Source organism: Gossypium arboreum, chromosome 8 (genome assembly GCF_025698485.1).
Source record: "Gossypium arboreum isolate Shixiya-1 chromosome 8, ASM2569848v2, whole genome shotgun sequence".
Classification (NCBI taxonomy): Eukaryota; Viridiplantae; Streptophyta; class Magnoliopsida; order Malvales; family Malvaceae; genus Gossypium; species Gossypium arboreum.
The window spans coordinates 129819295-129841718 of NC_069077.1; the positions used below are offsets into that span (position 1 = coordinate 129819295).

At 35.9% G+C, this 22424-nt stretch overlaps 2 protein-coding genes across 2 annotated transcripts; both read left to right on the forward strand.

The window, feature by feature from the left end:
• The first annotated feature begins 2478 nt into the window (after positions 1-2478).
• On the forward strand, positions 2479-13717 carry LOC108469539 (protein NETWORKED 1D). Its single transcript, XM_017770416.2, has 5 exons — positions 2479-3040; positions 3338-3416; positions 3539-3831; positions 4241-11595; positions 12280-13717. The coding sequence occupies exons 3-5, from the start codon at positions 3729-3731 to the stop codon at positions 13474-13476; spliced, it is 8655 nt and encodes a 2884-aa protein (XP_017625905.1). The 5' UTR covers positions 2479-3040; positions 3338-3416; positions 3539-3728; the 3' UTR covers positions 13477-13717.
• Positions 13718-15442: 1725 nt separating this feature from the next.
• On the forward strand, positions 15443-21922 carry LOC108467556 (serine/threonine-protein kinase Nek4-like). Its single transcript, XM_017768218.2, has 16 exons — positions 15443-15612; positions 15696-15797; positions 16414-16546; positions 16767-16833; positions 17071-17136; positions 17252-17298; positions 17422-17467; positions 17561-17641; positions 17726-17768; positions 17890-17939; positions 18023-18104; positions 18223-18272; positions 19190-19263; positions 19428-19479; positions 19959-20405; positions 21019-21922. Exons 3-16 carry the CDS (start codon positions 16461-16463, stop codon positions 21649-21651), a joined length of 1824 nt encoding a protein of 607 aa, XP_017623707.1. The 5' UTR covers positions 15443-15612; positions 15696-15797; positions 16414-16460; the 3' UTR covers positions 21652-21922.
• The last annotated feature ends 502 nt before the right edge of the window (positions 21923-22424 follow it).

Here is a 22424-nt window from a genome sequence, read left to right on the forward strand (position 1 = left end):
TAAATAGTAAAAATTAGGATGTCTAAGCCTATAATGCCAAATCATAACCTTATCAGAAACAGAATTTAAACATAAAGTAGTTGTTGGTTGACTTAGATGGTCGTCTTCAAGAAAGTAAATTCCACCAAATTCTTTAGCATTGCCAATTATCCTCCCCGAGACCATGTCCTGAAACTTACACATAGAGGAGTCAAATATAACATGACAATTTGAGGACTGGGATAATTTACTGACCGATATGAGATTACAAGCTAGATTTGGCACATGCAAAACATCATGTAAAACCAAGGAAGATGAAATTTTAACAGTGCCTTTCCCGGCTATTGCCGAGAAGGACCCATCTGCTACTTTGATCTTTTTGTTTCCTGCGCAAGGTGTGTAAGTTGAAAAAAGAAAATGACTACTAGTCATGTGATCACTAGCTCCAGAATCAACGATCCATGTGTTTGTTTTACAAGGCTTGGCACTGAAAAAAAAAAAAAAATCAGTACTTGATTGGGCAAAAGAGGAAGAAGGATTATTGGATGAGTTAGGAATTGAAGAATTCATCCGAAATTGTGGTAATTGAAAAAACTTGTGTAGATGCTCTAATTGTTCCTTAGTGAATGGAGACCCTTCCAGAGAACTTTGGCCCTTATAATTTCCATTATTTGTTTGGAAAGCTCTGCTATCCCCAGATTGTGAACCACGATTATTGCCACTCTTTTTCCTTCTATTTTTCGATTTCCCCTAAAGCTTCCAACACGTTTCTCGAGTGTGCCAATATTTTTTGTAGTGATCACACCAAGGTTTTTTCTTATCTCTAGTGAAGGCTGTTTTAACCATAATGTTATTAGAGATTTTAACCTAGCTCAGATGCCATGAAAGTTTTCAAGAGAGCTTTTAATAAAACTATTCTTTATTATTAATTGAAGAATTGAACTTAAATAGAGAAAAGAGTCCTAATCCTAATTGGAAAAATAGTTCCCTTATTCTAATAAACTACTAAAATATAAAAGAAAATAGTTTCCTTATTCTAATAAACTATTAAAAGATAAAATAAAAATATTCCTAAAATATGAATAAAACTTATCTACCTAAATAAATTTAAAATATATACATATTTCAACAAATTTAACTATAATTTGAATTTTTAATTATTATGATAATTGATTTATTCTAAATATATTCTAACAATTTGAATGATAAATATTATATTATGTTAATTATATTAATTAATTAAAATTGAAAAGAAAATAATTAATATACGATAAGAGAGCTGGGCATAACAAGTGGATATAAAATATAGAAAAAAATACAAAAACAAGAGACATGGTAATTTTTTAACTCCATTTGGTAGAGTTAAAAAATGTGTTGTATCAAATATTAATTTAAAATTTTAAACACATAAAATCAATAGAAAGGCGGATAAAAATTATTTTTTTAATATGAGTTAGAATTTTTTAGTCACATTTTTTAAAGAATCACATATGTTTTCATCTGTTTTATGGTCTGAAATCAATTTTATTCGGGTCGAGAGTGACATTGAAGTAAAGCCCTCCCAACAAAGAAATTATTTATGGACTCTTTCCACCACATCATTCATGCTCCATTTTTAATTATTTATTGATATTTCAACAAAATTTTCATGTAATTTACATATGATTTTGACAAATTTTTACCCCGAACCTTGAACCCCGAACCCTAAATTATAACCCTAAACTCTAAATCCAAAACTTTTAACCCTAACCATGAATTAAGGTTCAAGGATTAGGACTTGAGTTTGAGATTCGAGGTTCGAGTTTAGAGTTTAAGATTTGGAGGTTTATTATTTAGGGTTTATGGGTTAAGGTTAGAGTGATTCTGAATTCAAGGTTTTGAGATTGAGATTCCGGATTTTGGGTAAAAATTTATTAAAATTGTATGTCAATAACATAAAAAAAAAATGAAATGTCATTAAATAATTGAAAAGAAAGCATGAATGATGTGGTGGAAATGGTACACAAAATAATTTCTCCTTCCAATACTAATAATTTCAATATTAAAATTTGATCCAAATGGTTTGTGAATTTTTTTTTGAAAATAATAAAAAAGAACTTATTATTAATTGATTTTAAAAGATAAATTAAAATAGTTACTAAAATCTGCAAGCCTTAAATGGATAAACATATAATGTTTGACAATGTTCATGTGACTCAATGATGAAATTGAACAGTATATTGGAGGTTTCTATTATTTTTTTCTAATTAATATGAAGGTTGAATAAATTGGACAAAACAACAAAAAGGCCACTTAAAAAGAGAGAGGAACAACTAATAATATCATGGTTTTCGGTCTTCATTTTTCTCCTTTCTAAGATAGGTCGGTTATATTATTTTGTATTATTTGAATTTTTTGTTTAATGGTGAAATTGATTTTTTAAATATTTTTATTATGAATTTAGTTGTATTTTGTAATTTTAATTTTAATTATTTGTATTTCAAATGCTTATATTTATACTTAATAAAAAATGATAATAGAAATGGAAATTTTGTATTAAAAAAAAAAAGTAAGAGAAAGAGAGTTAAAACTCCGGTCTAAGGAACAACACTACACGAGGAGGAACAGCATTATTTCTTGAAACCTTCAAGGCCAAACTCCCAAGTCTCCCAAGGGACAAGTCTGTCATTTTACTTTCACAAAATCTCTGTGTTTTTTTTTTAATCGAATATACGCAAGGAATACGAAGTAAACACATAAAAACGGATTTTTAGTCATTTTAAGACTTGTTGATTTCTTTGTTTTGTTAGGTGCTTCACTGTTTTTAATGGGTATTCATTTTTGTCTCCTGCCCCTCTGTTTTTGTTTTCTTCCCCCCCCCCATTGACATGTTTTTCACATAGCACCAAAACCCAGCACTGAAAAAGGCAACCACAAACAGCTGACAAAGAGAAAGTAAAGGAGAGTTGCACCATTGAAAGATCATTCAAAGAAATGGGTTGAGAATCGAAAATGCCAAACCCCAGCAGCTAATAATCAAAACCCAGAATTCATTTCGTCTTTTTGTTATACAGATTCTATGGTAATTAAAAAAAATCTATTCTACATTACATGTTTGCTGAATTTTGATGGTTCTGCATATCATTTCTTTTTCTACTTCATGATATTTTAGTTTTTTTTCTTTGGTAACTTAGTTGTTTTCTTTGAGTAAGTTCAATGTTGCTGATTTAATGTCGATCGCATGGTTGTTGGTGATTTAGATGCCTTGTTTGATTGTGAATCTGTAATTTTCCTTAAAGCATCTTTACGTTTGATTAATCAGATTGTACCTTACTACTGTATTAACCACCGGTTTTTGATTTTGTGGTTTCTTGATCAGGTTACTTGTGAGGCAATAGTTACCAGTAATTACTTGCTTTGTTTCATATGTATTTGGACCGTTGGATTCTCTTGATCAGGTTATTTTTCATCCTGTTTCTTCTTGATCTTTTTCTTTTATTATGTTCATGCTCATCTGATGAAGTTGTGATTTTCCTTAATGTCATAAATGAATTATTTGGCTTTTGTTTGCTGTTTTCAGGAATTAAGCACGGGTACTGACTGTGACATTTGAAGACTTGCATATTGTTTCTTAAAATCGAAAATGGTTGCTTTGTTTTCATAAAAAAAACTGGTTTTCTTCTGATCCATCACCTCGTTTTTGGAATCAAGAGTTGTAAACCGTAATCTGTGGTTGGAATAAGGAGGTGGTGGTGTTGAGTACTTAAGCCATGGCAACTGTGAAGCACGCGGATTCTAAAGGCATGTATTCATGGTGGTGGAACAGCCACATAAGCCCTAAAAATTCAAAATGGCTTCAGGAGAATCTCACAGGTACATTATCATCATTGCAGTATTCAAAATGCATCCATATTCCTATTATTACCATTGTGTCTACTATTTAATTGTTACAGAAAAAATGATATGATGAGCCGTGTACAGTTGAGTGATAAAAGTTAACATTAAAATGAGTATAGAATTCTGGTTTAGAAGCTTGATGAGTTATGTTATCTGGTATTGCTCTGCAAGTTAAAGTCTACAAACATCTTTGCTTAGTGGTTTTCGCTAACCATACTAAGTCTGAAAGAGTTAATTGATTAATGAAAGCTGATGAGGTTTCACCTAGTGGTAATGAGATTGTGGTTTCCTATGTTTCATAATTTTGTCTAATTTCAGCATTGCAATTTCAATCTTTCTCTGTATACCTATATTTTGACCATCAAAATATCTTTATCTTGAACAGACATGGATGCTAAAGTCAAGCAAATGATCAAACTCATTGAAGAAGATGCTGATTCCTTTGCTAGGCGAGCAGAGATGTATTACAAGAAACGCCCAGAGTTAATGAAATTGGTAGAAGAGTTTTATCGTGCATACCGTGCATTGGCTGAAAGATATGATCATGCTACCGGGGTGCTTCGTCAGGCTCATCAGACCATGACAGAAGCATTTCCAAATCAAGTTCCCATCGCATTTGCAGATGACTCACCTGGAGGTTCTGCTACTGAGGTTTACCCCCGAACACCTGAGATGCCACCACCAGTAAGGGCACTATTGGAGCCTGACGAGCTGCAGAAGGGTGCTTTGGGACTCTCTTCACATGCTATCAAGAGGAATGGAGCTTTCACAGAAGGATCCGAATCTGTAACAAACAGGAAGGGTCTGAAACAATTCCATGACTTGTTTGGTTCTGAAGAATCTACAAACCGTGTGAAGTTTATGGAAGGTAGGGCAAGAAAAGGCCTTAACTTTCATGATAGCGGGGAGAAAAAACAAAGTCTCCCAAACAATGGGGGCCCTGATCTTAGGGCTCGAGTCCCTTCCGAATCTGAGAGAGTGACTAAAGCTGAAATGGAAATTTCCACCTTGAAGAATGCTCTTTCTAAATTAGAAGCTGAAAAAGAAGCTGGCCTACTAGAGTACCAGCAGAGTTTGGAGAGATTGTCTAGTCTAGAGAGAGAAGCCTCTCATGCACAAGAAGATTCCTGGGGACTTAATGAACGAGTAAGTCAAGCTGAAGCTGAAGTTCAGACTTTGAAGGATGCCCTCACCAAAGCAGAGGCTGAAAGGGACGCAAATCTTGTTCAATACCAACAGTGCTTGGAAAAAGTAAATAATCTTGAGAATAGTATTTCTCATGTGCAAAAGGATGCTGGAGAACTGAATCAGCGAGCTAGTAAAGCTGAAACTGAAGCCCAAGCCTTAAAGCAGGATATTGCCCGAGTAGAAGCTGAAAAGGAGGATGCTCTTGCCCGTTACAAGCAGTGTTCAGAGACAATAATCAATCTGGAAGAAAAGTTATTGAATGCTGAACAAAGTTTCAGAAGGATGACTGAACGAGCAGAGAAAGCTGAAAGTGAACTTGAAACTTTAAAACAAGTAGTTTTTGAGCTCACCAAAGATAAGGAAGTAGCTGAGCTTCAGTACCAGCGGTGCTTAGAGACAATTTCTAGCCTGGAACACAAACTTGCTTGTGCTCAGGAGGAGGCTCAAAGGCTCAACAGTAAGATAGATGATGGGGCTGCAAGCTTAAAAGGTGCTGAAGAAAGGTGTAGTCTGTTGGAGAGGACCAATCAGAGTCTGCATACTGAATTGGAGTCTTTGGTGCAGAAGGTGGGGGATCAAAGTCAAGAACTAACAGAGAAGCAGAGGGAGTTGGGGGGACTTTGGACTTCCCTACAAGAGGAGCGCTTGAGGTTCATGGAGGCTGAAACAGCATTTCAAACTCTTCAGCATCTGCACTCTCTATCTCAAGAAGAACTCAGATCACTGGCGATGGAGCTTGAGAATAGGGCTCAAATCTTACAGGTCACTGAAACTTGTAAGCGGAATTTAGAGGAAGAACTACAGAGGGTCAAGGAGGAGAACAAGGGCCTGAATGAACTCAATTTAAGTTCAGTAATGTCCATCAAGAATTTGCAAGATGAGATCTTAAGCTTAAGGGAGGCTATAGCTAAACTTGAAGCAGAAGTTGCACTTAGAGTGGATCAAAGAAATGCACTTCAGCAAGAAATTTACTGTTTGAAAGAGGAACTCAATGCCTTTAGCAAGAGACACCAAGATATGACAGGGCACTTGGAGTCAGTTGGCTTAAATCCAGAAACCTTTGCATCAACTGTGAAGGAATTACAGGATGAGAACACAGAGCTAAAATATGCCTGTGAAAGAGACAGAAATGAAAAGGTGGATCTCCTAGGGAAGTTGAAAACAATGGAGAAACTTATTGAGAAAAATGCCCTTTTAGAGAATTCATTGTCAGATTTGAATGTCATGCTAGAAAGCGTTCATGGGAGAGTAAAGGCATTGGAAGAATCCTGTCAATCTCTTTTGACAGAGAAATCCACACTTGCTGCTGAGAAGGACGCACTTATCTCTCGGTTACAGATTGCAACTGAGAATCTGGGGAAGCTTTCAGAGAAGAATAACGTGCTGGAGAATTCCCTTTTTGATGCACATGCTGAACTTGGAGGATTGAGGGTAAAGGTAATGAGCTTAGAAAACTCATGCCTGCTGCTTGGTGATGAGAAGTCTGCCCTGATAAGACAAAGAGAAGGCTTGATTTCTGAGTTGAGTATCAGTCAGGAAAGGTTGGAAGATTCGGAAAAAAGATATCAGGGTTTAGAAGAAAAATACATGGGCCTGGAGAAAGAGAGAGAATTAACACTTAGTGAAGTAGAAGAGCTACAAAAGTCACTAGATGTGGAAAAGCAAGAATATGCCAGTTTCATGCAGTTGAATGAAACCCGAGTTACTGCTATGGAATCTCAGATCAGTTTTCTACAAGGGGAAAGTCTGTGCAGAAAGAAAGAATATGAAGAGGAACTGGACAGGTCCATGAATGCTCATGTAGAAACCTTCATCTTGCAGAAATGTGCACAAGATATGGAAGAGAAGAATTTATCCCTATTGTTTGAGTGTAGGAAACTCCTGGAAGCCTCCAATTTTTCTGAAAAACTTATCTCTGAATTGGAGCTCAGAAATTCCAAAAAAGAGATGGAGATAAAATCCTTATTTGATCGAATTACTATACTGAGGATGGGGCTTTATCAAATGCTGAAGGCTCTTGAAATTGATGTCCATGGTTATGATGATAAGATCAAACAAGACCAATTAGTCCTTGACTGTATATTTGGAGGGATCCAAAAGATGAAGAACTCACATTTAAAGTCTCTGGATGATAATCAGCAATTCATAATTGAGAATTCAGTTCTTATTGGATTGCTTGGGCAACTGAAACTTGAGGCAGAAAATCTTGCTACAGAGAAGAACTCACTGCACCAGGAGTTGAAGGTTCAGTTCGAGAAGTTCTCAGAATTGGAGACTTCCCTTTTTAATACAAATGCTGAACTTGAAATATCAAGAGCAAAACTTAAGAGCTTAGAAAGTTCATGCCTGCTGCTTGGTGAAGAGAAGTCTGGCCTGCTAACACAGAGAGAAGGTTTGATATCTGAGTTGAATGTCAGTCAGAAAAGGCTGGAAGATTTGGAGGAAAGATATCAGGGATTAGAGGAAAAATATGTGGGTCTGGAGAAAGTGAGAGAATCAACACTTTGTGAAGTAGAAGAGCTACAAAAGTCACTAGATGCGGAAAAGCAAGAACATGCTAGATTTGTGAAGTCGAATGAAGTCCGAGTCACTTCTATGGAATCTCAAATCCATTTTCTACAAGGAGAAAGTCTATGCAGGAAGAAAGAATATGAGAAGGAACTGGACAAGGCCATGAATGCTCATGTAGAAACCTTCATTTTGCAGAGATGTGCACAAGATCTCGAAGTGAAGAATTTATCCCTATTGCGTGAGTGTAGCAAACTCTTGGAAGCCTCCAGATTATCCAAAAAACTTATCTCTGAGTTGGAGCTTGGAAATTCCCAAAAACAGGTGGAGATAGAATCCTTATCTGATCAAATCACTTTACTGAGGATGGGGCTCTATCAGATGTTGAGGATTCTTGGTTTTGATGGTATCCATGGTTATGATGATACAATCAAACAAGATCAATCAGTACTTGACTGTATATCAGGCAGGCTCCAAAAGATGCAAAATTCACTTCTAAAGTCTCTGGACGAAAATCAGCAGTTCATAATTGAGAATTCAGTTCTTATTGGATTGCTTGGGCAACTGGAACTAGAGGCTGAAAATCTTGCAACAGAAAATAATTCACTGCATCAGGAGCTGAAGGTTCAGTCCGAGCAATTTTCAGAAGTGAAGAATCATCTTTGTGATGCAAATGCTGAAGTTGAAGGTTTGAAGGAAAAATTAAAGAGCTTAGAAATTTCATACCAGCTGCTTGGTGATGAGAAGTTTGGTCTGCTAACACAGAGAGAAGGTTTGACTTCTGAGTTGAATGTCAGCCAGAAAAGGCTGAAAGATTTGGAAAAACGATATCAGGAATTAGAAGAAAAATATGTGGGTTTGGAGAAAGAGAGAGAATCAGCACTTCATGGAGTACAAAAGCTACAAAAGTCATTGGATGCTGAAATGGAAGAACATGCTAGTTTTGTGAAGTTGAATGAAACCCGAGTTACTTCTATGGTATCTCAGATCCATTTTCTACAAGGGGAACTTGACAAGGCCATGGATGCTCATGTAGAAACCTTCGTTTTGCAGAGATGTGCACGAGATCTGGAAGAGAATAATTTATCCCTATTGCTTGAGTGTAGGAAGCTCTTGGAAGCGTTGAAATTGTCTGAAATACTTATCTCTGAATTGGAGCTAGGAAATTCCAGAAAACAGATGGAGATAAAATCCTTATTTGATCTAATTACCATCTTGAGGATGGGGCTTAATCAGATGTTGAGGACTCTTGGGATTGATGCTATCCATAGTTATGATGACATGATCAAACAAGACCAATCTGTTCTTGACTGTATATTTGGCAGACTCCAAAAGATGCAAAATTCACTTTTGAAGTCTCTGGATGAAAATCAGCAAATCATAATTGAGAATTCAGTTCTTATTGGATTGCTTGGGCAACTGAAGCTAGAGGCTGAAAATCTTGCAACAGAAAATAACTCACTGCATCAGGAATTGAAGGTTCAGTCTGAGCAGTTTTCAGAAGTGAAGAATTATCTTTGTGATGCAAATGCTGAAGTTGAAGGATTGAGTACAAAATTAAAGAGCTTAGAAATTTCATACCAGCTGCTTGGTGATGAGAAGTCTGGTTTGCTAACACAGAGAGAAGGTTTGATTTCTGAGTTGAATATCAGTCAGAAAAGGATGGAAGATTTGGAAAATAGATATCAGGGATTAGAAGAAAAGTATGAGGTCCTGGAGAAAGAGAGAGAATCAATGCTTCATGAAGTAGAAGAACTACAAAGGTCATTAGATGCTGAAAAGCAGCAACATGCTAGTTTTGTGAAGTTGAATGAAACCAGGGCTACTTCTATGGAATCTCAGATCCATTTCCTACAAGGAGAAAGTCTGCGCATGAAAAAAGAATACGAAGAGGAGCTAGATAAGGCCATGAATGCTCATGTAGAAACCTTCATCTTGCAAAAATGTGCACAAGATCTGGAAGAGAAGAATTTATCCTTGGTGCTTGAGTGTAGGAACCTCTTGGAAGCCTCTAAATTATCAAAAGAACTTATCTCAGAATTGGAGCTTGGAAATTCCATAAAACAGACACAGATAAAAGCCTTATTTGATCAAATTTCTGTACTGAGGATGGGGATTTATCAGATGTTGAGGACTCTTGAAGTTGATGCTATCTGTGGTTATGATGATACGATCAAACATGACCAATCAGTTCTTGACTGTATATTTGGCAGGCTCCAAAAGATGCAAAATTCACTTCTAATGTCTCTGGATGAAAATCAACAATTCATAATTGAGAATTCAGTTCTTATTGTAATTCTTAGGCAACTGAAACTAGAGGCTGAAAATCTTGCAACTGAGAATAGTTCACTACGTATGGAGTCGAAGGTTCAGTGTGAGCAGATTTCAGAACTTCAGAACAAAGCTGAAAAACTTGCAGATATGAATGAAGAATTGAGATTAAAAGTGATAGAGGGAGTTCAAAGAGAAGAAAGTTTGCGGACAGAAATAGGGAGTGTTTGTGGGCAACTATCAGAGTTGCAAAGGGCATATCAAAGTTCAATTGAAGAGAACCACAAGGTGCTAGACGAGAAAAGGACTTTGATGAAGGAAGTTTCAGATTTGGGCAAGGAGAAACACAATCTAGAAGAGGAAAATTGTGCTGTCTTTGCCGAAGCAATATCTCAAAGTAACATTGCTCTTATTCTCAAGAACATTATTACTGATAATTTTGTGGAAATAAAGCATCTCAGTGCCAATCTGGATAAACTCAAATGTTTCAATGACGATCTTGAGGGAAAACTGAGGATAATGGAGATCAAGCTTGAAGAAACACAAATGGTAAACTTACATCTCAAGGATACAGTGCAGAACTTGGAGAATGGGCTAGTTTCAGTTAGATCTGTTTGCAATCAGTTAAATGATGAAGTTGTGAAGGGAAAGGATCTATTATGCCTGAAGGAGAAGGAGTTTTTGGAAGCAGAGAAGATGCTCAGTGCAACTCAAGAGGAGAGAAACCAACTGCAAAGGGCATATCAAAGTTCAGTTGAAGAGAACCACAAGGTGCTAGATGAGAAAAGGACTTTGATGAAGTTTGTTTCAGACTTGGGCAAGGAGAAACACAATCTAGAAGAGGAAAACTGCGCTGTCTTTGCTGAAGCAGTATCTCAAAGTAACATTTCGTTTATTCTCAAGGACATTATTACTGATAATTTTGTTGAAATAAAGCATCTCATGGCCAATCTGGATAAACTCAAATGTTCCAATGATGATCTTGAGGGAAAACTGAGGATAATGGGGATCAAGTTTGAAGAAACGCAAATGGTAAACTCACATCTCAAGGATAAGGTGCAGAACTTGGAGAATGAGCTAGTTTCAGTTAAATCTGTTTGCAATCAGTTAAATGACGAAGTCGTGAAGGGAAAGGATCTACTATGCCAGAAGGAGAATGAGCTTCTGGAAGCAGGGCAGCTGCTCAGTGCAACTCAAGAGGAGAGAACCCAACTGCATGAAGTTGTGGAGGATCTGAAGACTAAATATGTGGAAGTCAAGCTGATAGGAGAAGATCAAAAGAAGCAAATTCTGAAACTCTCTGGAGACTATGATATTCAAAACAAGGAGATTGAAAGCATTCGTCAGGCTAATCAGAGTTTTGAGGCTGAGTTATCAAAATTGCATGAAGAACTTGAAGAATGGAAATGTAGGGAAGAGAGTTTGTGTGTTGAACTACAAAAGGGAAGAAATGAGGTTGAACTTTGGGAGACTCAAGCTACTGCATTGTTTGATGAGCTACAGATTTCTACTGTCCGTGGAGCATTGCTTGAGGAGAAGGCTTGTGAGCTCAGTGCAGAATGTGAAGTCCTTGAAAGTAGAAGCAAGTCCAATGCTATGGAAGCAGAAGAGCTGGAAAAAAGTGTTAGAATCTTGGAATGTGAGAATGGAGGACTTAAAGCTCAGTTGGCAGTATATGTTCCAGCTGTTGTTTCTCTCTCGGACAGTGTGACATCTTTGGAGAGTCGAACTCTCTTGAATCCTAAACTTACCACAGATCAGAACCAAGTAAAGGTAACATACGTTTGTTTGCTTATGACTTTATGTCACTATTTAAATTTTAATAAACCAAAGCAATATGGCTGTTGTCATACTATTTGGTTGAACTAACAACTTCAGTGCTAACTTGGCCATGCATGTTTGTGACCTGAATGTGCATCTGGTGGCTTATTTAAACCAGCAATTTCCCATCTTTGTACTTTCTTAATTGCTTTTTATTTCACTTTAAAAATTTTGACTAGAAATTTATGCACCTAAATGTCGAAGTTTGCACCCACATGCTGTTACTAAAATGATCTCTTTTTGAAACTTTGTTTCTAATGAGAAAGCTATTTAGTACTTATGCTGAAGTGATGTATGGAGAGCAGTTTCTTTTAGGGGCCATATTAGCTGTTACCATATAATGAATTTCATGCGCACTTTTAACTTGTTTTCTTAATTCCTGTTAATTGAATATGTGGTTTCTGATATTGTTTTGCTTCTACAATGTCAAGATTTTGTGTATAATATTACCAAGATATTTTGCAAGACTAAAAGCATGTAAAAAATTTGTGAAAGTGTAAGCTAGTTCTGTTTAGAAGAAATAGGCTGGATATAAATGAGACCTTGTCAGTAAATTATCATTTATGTTAACAATGTGATGGATCTTTGGTGGTTATGAGCTGTGATTCTTTCACTTACTGCTATCTTGTTTTCCAGAACGCCACTCCGGGGACTGACTTGCATGCTGATAACTGTCAACAAACAAATGAAGTTCAAATTGCCACAGTTCCAGATGGTTGTTCTGACTTGCAGGGTATCAACATGAGAATTAAAGCTATTGAAAAAGCAGTGTTGGAAATGGAAAAGCTTGCAATGACGGAAAACTTAAATCTCAGTTCCAAACTAGAGACTGCTATGAAGCAGATTGAAGATTTAAGAAATGGAAGCAGCTCAGGTCAAGAAAATGTTGGAGAAAAGAGGCATGTGAATGATAAACAAGGACTGGAACATGGCCAGGGACTCGGTAACAATGTCAAAACGCAGAGACTAATACCTGAAATCATTGAAGAGGACAATGAGATGATGACAAAAGATATTATGCTTGACCAGATATCTGAGTGCTCATCTCATGGGTTAAGCCGGAGAGAAACTTCAGAGGCTGATGATCAGATGCTTGGGTTGTGGGAAGCCAGTGACCGTGATGGTACAATTGATTTGAGTGGTGATAAGGCCCAGAAGATTGTCACGGGACCATCTGACCATCAACAAATTGATACAGTAAAGGTACACAAGGGCAGTCAGCACTCTACGAAATCTCATGTCAAGGAGTTGGGTGTAGATAAAGAGAAATCTAAGAGATTTACAGAGCCAAACCAAGAAGAAAAGAAGAGGAAGATTTTAGAAAGACTTGATTCTGATGCTCAAAAGTTGGCTAATCTTCAGATAACTGTGCAGGACCTGAAGAGGAAGGTAGAGATAACTGAGAAGGGCAAAAAGGGGAAAGGAATTGAGTATGGTACGGTAAAAGAGCAGCTAGAAGAAGCTGAGGAAGCTATCACGAAACTATCTGATTTTAATCGCAAATTGATAGTGCATGCTGGAGACCCTTCACGGTCCCTTCTTGATGGGAAACCTGCAATAGATTCAGATGGGAGCGGAAGTGGTAGGAGGCAGGGAATATCAGAACAAGCTCGAAAAGGGTCAGAAAAGATTGGGCGCTTGCAGTTGGAGGTGCAGAAAATTCAATTTCTCTTATTGAAGCTTGACGATGAAAAAGAAAGTAGAGGTCGAACCAAAATCACCGAACACAAAACAACTGTTTTATTGCGAGACTATCTTTACGGTGGTGTAAGAAACATCAAGAAGAGGAAGAACTCACCCTTTTGTGCATGCGTGCGACCCCAAACTAAATGAGATCGAGGCAATTAATCATGGGCACATAATCAGTGTAGTTTACCAATAATGAGACTAGTTGCATTGTCAATAAAGTTCACCTTCCTAGTTTTGCATTTCACATATTTAATGTCTTAGAGAAGCTTTCATCTTCTTTAGTTTCGAGATCCTGCTGTATATTTCAGGCACATCAAAGTGAAAAGAAGCTGCACTTTTATAGCCTAAAAACTTCCTTTTATTTATAAATTTACCTTGGTATAAATCCTGGATTTCATTAGAAATGATTTTCTTCAGGGCCAATAAATATTGCTTTGCAATGCTTTATACCAGCTTTTGAAGTTATTTCACTTTGTTGTGGAGTGAGCTCTTTTACAGGGAAACATTTGAAGTCATAGCATTTTCGGCTCGGATTTAGGTTCATTAATGTCTGAAAAACCCTGGAATGAAATTATTGCCATAGCTGTTTTCAGGTTTTTAGACAGTCCAGTTTAGATGCAATCTTAATGGAACATGTGATGCATACATTACAACCCTGTCCAGCTTATGGATAAGACCTTTCATCCCATTTCTGCAACTCATTTTGTCATATTGGGTTTGGCTATCATTATCAAGATTACATTTCTCTGGTGATAAGTGTGAATGACTTTTAATATACCTAGACTTTGACATTGCTCCTTTAAAAGAAACAAAATTTAAAGAAAAATGGTGGGCATTGTCCTGAGAACCAATCAAATCTTTTAATTAGAAAAGTTTTGGACTGCTACAATCACTTGATTTTATGTTCATTGTTGTCTTTTTTAACAAGGGTCTTATATATGGTAGATTGGTACCAAGGACATTTTCAACCAAATTTGAAAGGTTGGAAGCTCATTATCAAGCACTAAATTATAAAATTTCACACCAAAAAACATGTATATTAAAAAAAAAATCAAGTTTTGAATATATATATATATGTGTGTGAGTAATTTTTTAATTAGATTGCATTATTTAAATTATAATATCATCGATTTTTTTTGTAAAAAAAAAACCGACTTCCCTCACAAAAAAAAATAAAAAATCATACGATATGAATACCAATTACCTAATTGGACCTAATGGGGCCTGCTACTCTTTGGTTCCTTAAAACTTCTACTCGGCCTTCTTATTTGTTCTTTCAAAATTTGAAATAAATAATAACGATATTTATTTATTCTTTTTTAAATACAAAATGAAATAATAAATTAATAAATAAAAAGGTAGAAAATCTTGAGGAGTCCAAATGGAATCTTTTGTAAGGTGAGGAGTCAACGTAGAGGTGGGGTAGCAAAATCACTCACCGTCACAAGGCCATTCGCAGAACCAGTTTGAAACGCTGTCGTTTAACATCATAAACTACCCCGATACAATATTCTAATTTTAAAACAATTCAAACCCATATAGAATTAAATATCAAAGATAATCCAATCTGCGCCAAACAATTTGATATCACCAGTTTTCAAATTTTTCACAAATTTAATATATAAAACATTTATTTTTAATTATAAAATTAAAACTTAATTATTAATTAAATAAAAATAATATCCTGCTTGACCTACATAATTATGAATAAAAACCAAATTAACAAAATTAAATTAAATATTAATGTTTATCAATATTCAATATTTTTATTTTTAATTAATTTCATGAATCAATACAAAACGAAGGTTTTAAAATCATATAGTAGTCAAATTAACTAGATTATTTCAATTAAATAAATTATTAAAAATTTAAAAATAAAATTATTTAAAAATTTAAAACCTGACTTAATCAATTCGCGGTTTAATGGGTTTAACCAATCCCCTGTGCACCGCCTTGTAGAGAATCCGGAAACTCTACCTTACTCGCCCGTGCACTTTCTTTTGTACCTTTCCCTTTGCTGTCGTTAGCAGGAAACCCCCACCCCGGCCCGCCCTATCCAAAAAGAAAAAACGTATAAAAACAACATTACTTGAAAAAGCCATTTGACCTCACTCTCTTCTGGAAATAGTGCATTTTGAATTTTAAATTCTTCACCACTTTTCTTTTCTTTTCTTTTTTTTTCTTGTCCTTCCACTGTTCGTTCAGCTTCATCTCTCTTTCTCTTTCTCCCAAAATTAGTATAAAAAATTAATAATTGATAATAATGTTGCTTTAAATTAGGTAAGAGTCTTCCACGTTTTTTTTCAAACTTCTGTTTTTATGCTATCAAATTCAAAAACTAATGTAGGTTTTTTTTTTTTTAGCCAAGTGAAGTGAAGAAATTCTTTTATCCTTTGCTTCGAAGAACTTCAAAAGAGATCCCCGTTTGGTCTCTTTCAGCTGCCTTTTTGTGTTTTTCACTCCAGGTAACTTTTTTTTTTTGTGGATTAATTATCTTGTTTTCTTCTTCGATTTTTCATTTCTCAAGCAATTTACGTCGTTAATGCATAATAGAGTGAATAAACTGTTCTCTCTTTTTATTTTTCTTAATTTTAGTTGGTATGAATAAGTAGAGTAGACGAGAGTGAAACTTTTTCTTTTTTACTTAGGTCTGTTACTTAACGGCTCTTGCTTAAATGCCGCTAGAAACATTTCCTTTTTTACAAAAAAAATTAAAATTTAAAGTTACTTGATTAATTTTGGCTGAACATGTTGTAGGAATGAAAAATATTTCGTTGAACTTTCAGGCTTAGAGGTTGAGCGCTAACCAAATTGCCTTCATAAAACGGCAGAAATTAGCGTTTTTAAAGCTGTATTGGCCTTTTTTTAAAGGATTTTTCTAGTATAGATATTGCTTTTCTGGTAGTTCTGTACATTATTGCCACTGCAAATTACATTTATTTGATTTATTACGGTAGATAGCTATATGCTCATGTACTAATGTTTCACCATTGGGAAATCATTAATTCTCTTGTTCTTTTGTCATTACTGCTTGCAGTTAAATTGGAACTAACTTTTATCTGGTAAATTTACTTGTTACAGTAACAGTTGGAGACTCTTCGACTTTGCCTCAAGGGGGAATCTTCAATATGGAGCAGTATGAAATTCTAGAGCAGATTGGGAAAGGATCTTTTGGCTCTGCCCTGCTTGTGAGACATAAACATGAAAAGAAGAAGTGAGTTTGCTTGCACTTCAGTTTAGCTCTCTCTATAGTTCAAATTTCAACGCTCACACATGCCTTTGCATGTGCTCTTTCGTGTGTGACTAAATGCATGTATTGAACTGTGCTATATTTGTTTTGCATATTTGATTTTCATTGTGGGAATGTGTGGAATGAGGTGATTTCTTTTCCATTTATTATATCAACATTGCCTTAATTCTTCTTTATCCGTCAGGTATGTCCTAAAAAAGATTCGCCTTGCTCGGCAGACTGATAGGGCTCGTAGATCTGCCCATCAAGAGGTCAGCTCTTTTTATGTGCTCCTTTCATTCTTATTATAATAATGTGAAGTGTCACATTGGCCTCTAAAAAGGCAGTTGATATATGCATAAATTTTCTTTCTCAATGTGAAGAACTCATTGAAAATTGAGAGCAAATTCAAAAGGAAAGATTGGCATCTTTTATGCTCCAAAAATTTGCCCCATTGATCAAAGAAATATTTCTGTTGTTAAAATGTCCTTTTGGTTTCCTTGATGCAGATGGAGCTTATTTCTAAGGTGAAGAATCCTTTTATTGTGGAATACAAAGATTCCTGGGTAGAGAGGGTTAGTAGATAGTGTTGTTCTTCTCTTTTTATTCCGCATCATGCTTCTTTATTTCAAAGTTTACGTTAATAATGAATTTTCCCACTAAATGTTGTTTTTCTTTTTTATTTTGCAGGGTTGCTATGTTTGCATAATTATAGGATTCTGTGAAGGTGGAGATATGTAAGTTTTCTTTGTTATTTAATTGGGTATGTTGAAATTGTTTGGCAAATGAGAATTTCTTAAGGCATGATTTATCTTGCTCTTGTTTCTAACTTCTGTACATTGATATTGCTCATTATACAGGGCAGAAGCTATAAAAAGAGCCAATGGTGTGCATTTCTCTGAGGAGGTAGTAAAACTTTAGGCCACCTTTGCAAAGACTTAGCTGTCTATAATACTTTAAAAAGTAATTGCTGTTTTCCCCCTTATAAATTATACACAGAAACTTTGCAAGTGGCTAGTTCAACTCCTAATGGCACTTGATTACTTGCATGCCAATCATATTCTACATCGTGATGTAAAGGTCAGCGGTAATTCTTACTGAAGATTGGTCAGTTTAATTTATGTGATTTTGGGCTTACGGCATCTGAACTTAATTTTGTTTCAGTGCTCAAATATATTTTTGACAAAAGATCAAGATATACGGCTAGGTAATAACCCTTTTGTGCCTAATTTCATGATTTGGTTTGTTTAACATGTGTCAGTTATGCCTCTGTGTTTAGCTTTCCATCTTTTAAACATAGCGAGTTTCTATGTTGTGCACCTATGCAGGTGATTTTGGTCTTGCTAAAATGTTGACTTCTGATGACCTTGCTTCATCTGTGAGTATCAGACAAATGGTACTGTTTTTATATGGTTTCACCTTTTGCTTTGTTTTAATAATACAGTTTTGCTCTAAATACAGGTTGTGGGAACTCCTAGTTATATGTGCCCTGAGCTACTTGCTGATATACCTTATGGTTCCAAGTCAGATATTTGGTCTTTAGGTGTGTTGCAATTATTGAAATTTTAGAAATATCTTAATTTGATTGCTAATCTCTTCTTCTTCCTCCTCCTCCCCCTCCTCTCTATTCTACACATATCTAATGCAATGCATCTTTTCAGGATGCTGCCTGTATGAAATGACTGCTCACAAACCTGCATTTAAAGCTTTTGTAAGTTTCTGATCTTCTGTTAATTAAGACCTTGGCATGGCCAAAATCATCGTTTCTTAGAATGTGGAATTTGATGAACTGGTTATCACAAACTATTCTTTTAATCAATTGCTCTTGAGTGCCTCAAAAATGAGCATCTAGTTATTGATTCCTATGAGATATGAAAGAAGTGCTCATGCCAGTTCTGGTCTTAAAGGATTCTGTTGTTGTATGATTTAAAATCTAGTCCTTGTTTAGCACAGCTTTTCTGATCTTTTTCCCTCCTCATTCCCACTTAATGTTCTTGTGGTGCTATGATTTGATAATTCTCATTAAGAACTTAAGCTGGATAGCATTTTTCGTGGTCAGGGTTTCATTGTTGGAAAATATAATCACCCTAGTGATACTAACTTGAGATTTGTTTCTTAAATTAAGATTTTCTTGAAAATCGTTTGCTTACCATGAAGTTTGGTATCTGTGCTCATATGTTGAAGAAGCAAATTTATCTTCAAGGATGGACCCATAGTAGTAAAGATTATCACCTTACACTCAATTATCAATTAGCACCTAATCTTAACATCCTAGTGTTAAGCTGAGTGGCTTATCATGTTTTCAGATGATGGAATCACATATAAAGATAGATGCTTATTTCATATGCTACTTGTAGGACAATGAACTAGTATATATCTATGGTCTTGCATGTTCCTTACACTCAATTATCAATTAGCACCTAATCTTAACATCCTAGTGTTATGTTGAATGGCTTATCATGTTTTCAGATGATGGAATCACATAAAGATAAATGCTTATTTCATATGCTACTTTTAGGACAAGGAACCACTATATATCCATGGTCTTGCATGTTCCTTAAATGGTCATCCATCCGTTTGGATTTGGTTAACCCTAACGGCTACCTTCTGTTTGCATCTTCTTATCAGGATATGCGGGCTCTGATTAACAAAATAAATAGGTCTATAGTGTCTCCTTTACCAACCATGTACACCGGTGCATTGTGAGTCTACTATCCTCTATATGTATATAAATGACTTGTTCTCAATACGATTTGACTTTTTAAAATAATTTCTTTTTATCGTTGTGGTTATTTTTATTGTTGCACTCTTGTCTCAATCAATAAAATTTGCTTACCTGTCTAATTTTTTTTTTCTCTTGCTTCAGTCGAGGACTTATAAAAAGCATGCTACGAAAGAATCCCGAACTTAGACCAAGTGTATGTTTCTTTCCCCTTCTCATTTCATCTTTTACAGTTTTTACAGACACAAGTATGAGGGGATATCCTCAATAGGAATAACATTTACTAGGAAAAAAGTAGTAGTTGGACTTGTTTACGAGTATAATAGTACTTTACTTTCAGTAGTAGGTCAAGTTATCAACAACTGAGATCAGGCTGACAGATAGGTTTTCAAAACGTGAGTGATATGACACCTTCCCTTGTAGATTAGCATGTAAAGAAATTTTAGAACTCTTGCTTGAATCAACATTTCTTTTAAAGAGATTTAGTATTCTCTTGAACTTTGAACTAGTGGCCTCAAGGTTGAGATGTAAAAGAGCTCAAAATTCAATATGTATTTTGTATATAAGACAATTTTTTTTTGCTCCATTAGCTTTCTGGTTGAAGTATGGTTTTGCCAAACTTATATCCTTCCTTTTTTATAAATTAAATACCTCAATAAATGGAAATGCACCCAGGCTTCGGAGTTGCTCTCTCATCCACATCTTCAGCCATATGTTCTCAAAGTTCATCTGAAATTAAATAGCCCACGGTGCAACAATATACCCACTCGGTGGTCTGATTTAAATTTTGTAAAGAAAACTAGATTTGTTGAGCAAGATGTCATAGGCAGAAGGCGGTCATTCAGCAATGATAGGGCCTTGAACCCCAGTGTATCTGAAACTGAACAAGAATCCTTAACTTATATTCAAAGAGAGCAAGAAATTCCAAGTTATTTGTTTGAGAAGTTCACAGAATTTTCTGTTGGCTTTGACAATGAAGAGATTACTACTGTTGACGAGTCAGCAGCCATAAAGTTTCCCACTGCTGTTAAGACCCCAAGAGTGACGCCTGCAGTATCTGGCACTCCAAGGAAGCATACAATACCTGCTAAAAAATCCCAGACTGGTCAAAAACATGATTTGGTAAGTTACATATTTCTTTATATCTGTGTTAAATAGAGAAATTAATCTTCATTTCTTTCGTGGATTGGGGATGACTTGGAAATGACATCTCTTAAGTTCTCTATCTTTCAAATTTCAAAGGGATTGAGAATGGGACCTTCGTACTTAGTTGGTTTTTTGTTCTTCCTGAGATGTTTGCCTAGCAACACTAGTGCAAAAGCATGCACATTTTCATTTTCTTATCTAGTAGGATTCAGTGTTGACCGAGTCTAGCCTCCTAGATGATAGCTGTCTTCTGCTTTTGGTCTTTCACATTTTCATCCCATGCAATGATGCATTTGTTTCATCTTTTCTTTGATGTAAAATTTGTGATTAATTCTTGGACGACATCATGTTCTTTTCTTATCTAGTAGGATTTTTGGTGTTGGTGTGCTTAAAAATTAGTTGGTGTATTTGAAACTGAGAATTCAGTAATTTCTGTGGAGACTAAAACTAAACTTAAAGTGGAAATTGTTGGCCATTTTCTTGGAAATGAAATAATTTTGTTAAACTGAGAACAGTAATCTTTCAATGGTGGGTTAATTTTGTAGGATGAATTATGGATGCATTTTACTTATACTGGTAGGATGTGCAGGTTCCAATATCAAAAACACCAGTAAGGAAATCTTCCTACTCATTGCGCCGAGAATCTCTTCCATTGCCAACAAGGACTGCAGCCTTGGTGACCCCCTATAGAGCCAATGTCGGTTTGCTTCGCAGCATTAACTCCCCTGATGTTTCTGTTAATACACCACGAATTGACAAAATAGCAGAGTTCCCTTTAGCTCCTTCTGATGGTCCCCTTTTTTGCGTTCGTGGAACCTCATCAACATCCGCGAAGTGCTCTTCTTCGTCAATCGACAGTGCCAACCATTCTATAACAAAGGACAACTGCACAGTTCAGACTCTGGACAAAGTTATCACAACATCCAATGGCAGTGACCAAAGTCTAGGAGTTGGACGAGATGATGGTGAAGGCTCAGAACATGATCATGCTGCTGCATCCACTCATTCATCTTCTGATTCACGACAGCGGCGGTTCAACACCTCGTCGTACCGGCAGCGAGCAGAGGCATTAGAAGGGTTGCTTGAGTTCAGTGCAAGACTCTTACAACATCAAAGGTATGACGAGCTTGGGGTGCTTTTGAAACCATTCGGAACTGAGAAAGTTTCTCCTAGGGAAACTGCCATCTGGTTGGCTAAGAGCTTCAAGGAGACCCAAGCCTAAGCTAAAATTACTAATTTGATATGAACTCAAGCAGCCTTTCTAACTCCAGCTTGGGTAATTCGTGATGTGGATTTGTGTCTTTTCATTAACCCCCTCCATAAGTGTGGTTGTGTTTGAAATATGTAATTTCTGTTGGAAAGAGAAAATGAAAATTTTCTGGAATTATTTGCAGTGTATAATCAGACCCTTGGTCACCCGGAGAAAAAAAAATGTATATATTGAATCCAAGACCAGTTAATTTATTTGATATTTGAAATGGTTTGGATAAAAATATGAGACCCTTTTGAAAATTAAGTAGAACTTTAGGTGTATTAGTAACATAGTATTGAGTGGGGTTCAGCAAGATTTGCAGGTACGGGGAAAACATTGATTGTCCAGCAGATAAGGAATGGAATTTAAAATCTGTAATGGTTACTGTCATCTGTAGTGGGGGCAAGTTTTAGCATCTCAAGCAGAAATGCTAGCCGCATATGGTATTTGATGTCTGTTTCTCTCTGCTTTTGAAACATTGAAGAACAGATTGGGGCGTTTTGATGCAAGGTGTTTGGGCCATTGTGCTTGGTCTGGACCTACAAGGAAGTGAGCTATGGGGTGTTTGACTCTTACTTGAAGGTTGACTTTTGACTTGAGAGGACAAGAGTACATGGGATTGGCTCATTCTTATTGTCTTTGGTGGGTCAATTTGGCAGAGTAAGGTATATACTTGATAAGATTGTGGCAATGACGGTCGTTTCTCTGCCATGATTGTCGTGAAGTGGTTATGTATGAAGTTA

Coding starts and splice junctions, on each gene's coding strand:
- LOC108469539 (XM_017770416.2), top strand. CDS start 3,729: ATGGCAACTGTGAAGCACGCGGATTCTAAAGGCATGTATTCATGGTGG. Junction 3,832..4,240: donor GCTTCAGGAGAATCTCACAG/GTACATTATCAT, acceptor TATCTTGAACAG/ACATGGATGCTAAAGTCAAG. Junction 11,596..12,279: donor CAGATCAGAACCAAGTAAAG/GTAACATACGTT, acceptor CTTGTTTTCCAG/AACGCCACTCCGGGGACTGA.
- LOC108467556 (XM_017768218.2), top strand. CDS start 16,461: ATGGAGCAGTATGAAATTCTAGAGCAGATTGGGAAAGGATCTTTTGGC. Junction 17,137..17,251: donor AAGATTCCTGGGTAGAGAGG/GTTAGTAGATAG, acceptor TTTATTTTGCAG/GGTTGCTATGTTTGCATAAT. Junction 19,480..19,958: donor ATCCCGAACTTAGACCAAGT/GTATGTTTCTTT, acceptor AAATGCACCCAG/GCTTCGGAGTTGCTCTCTCA.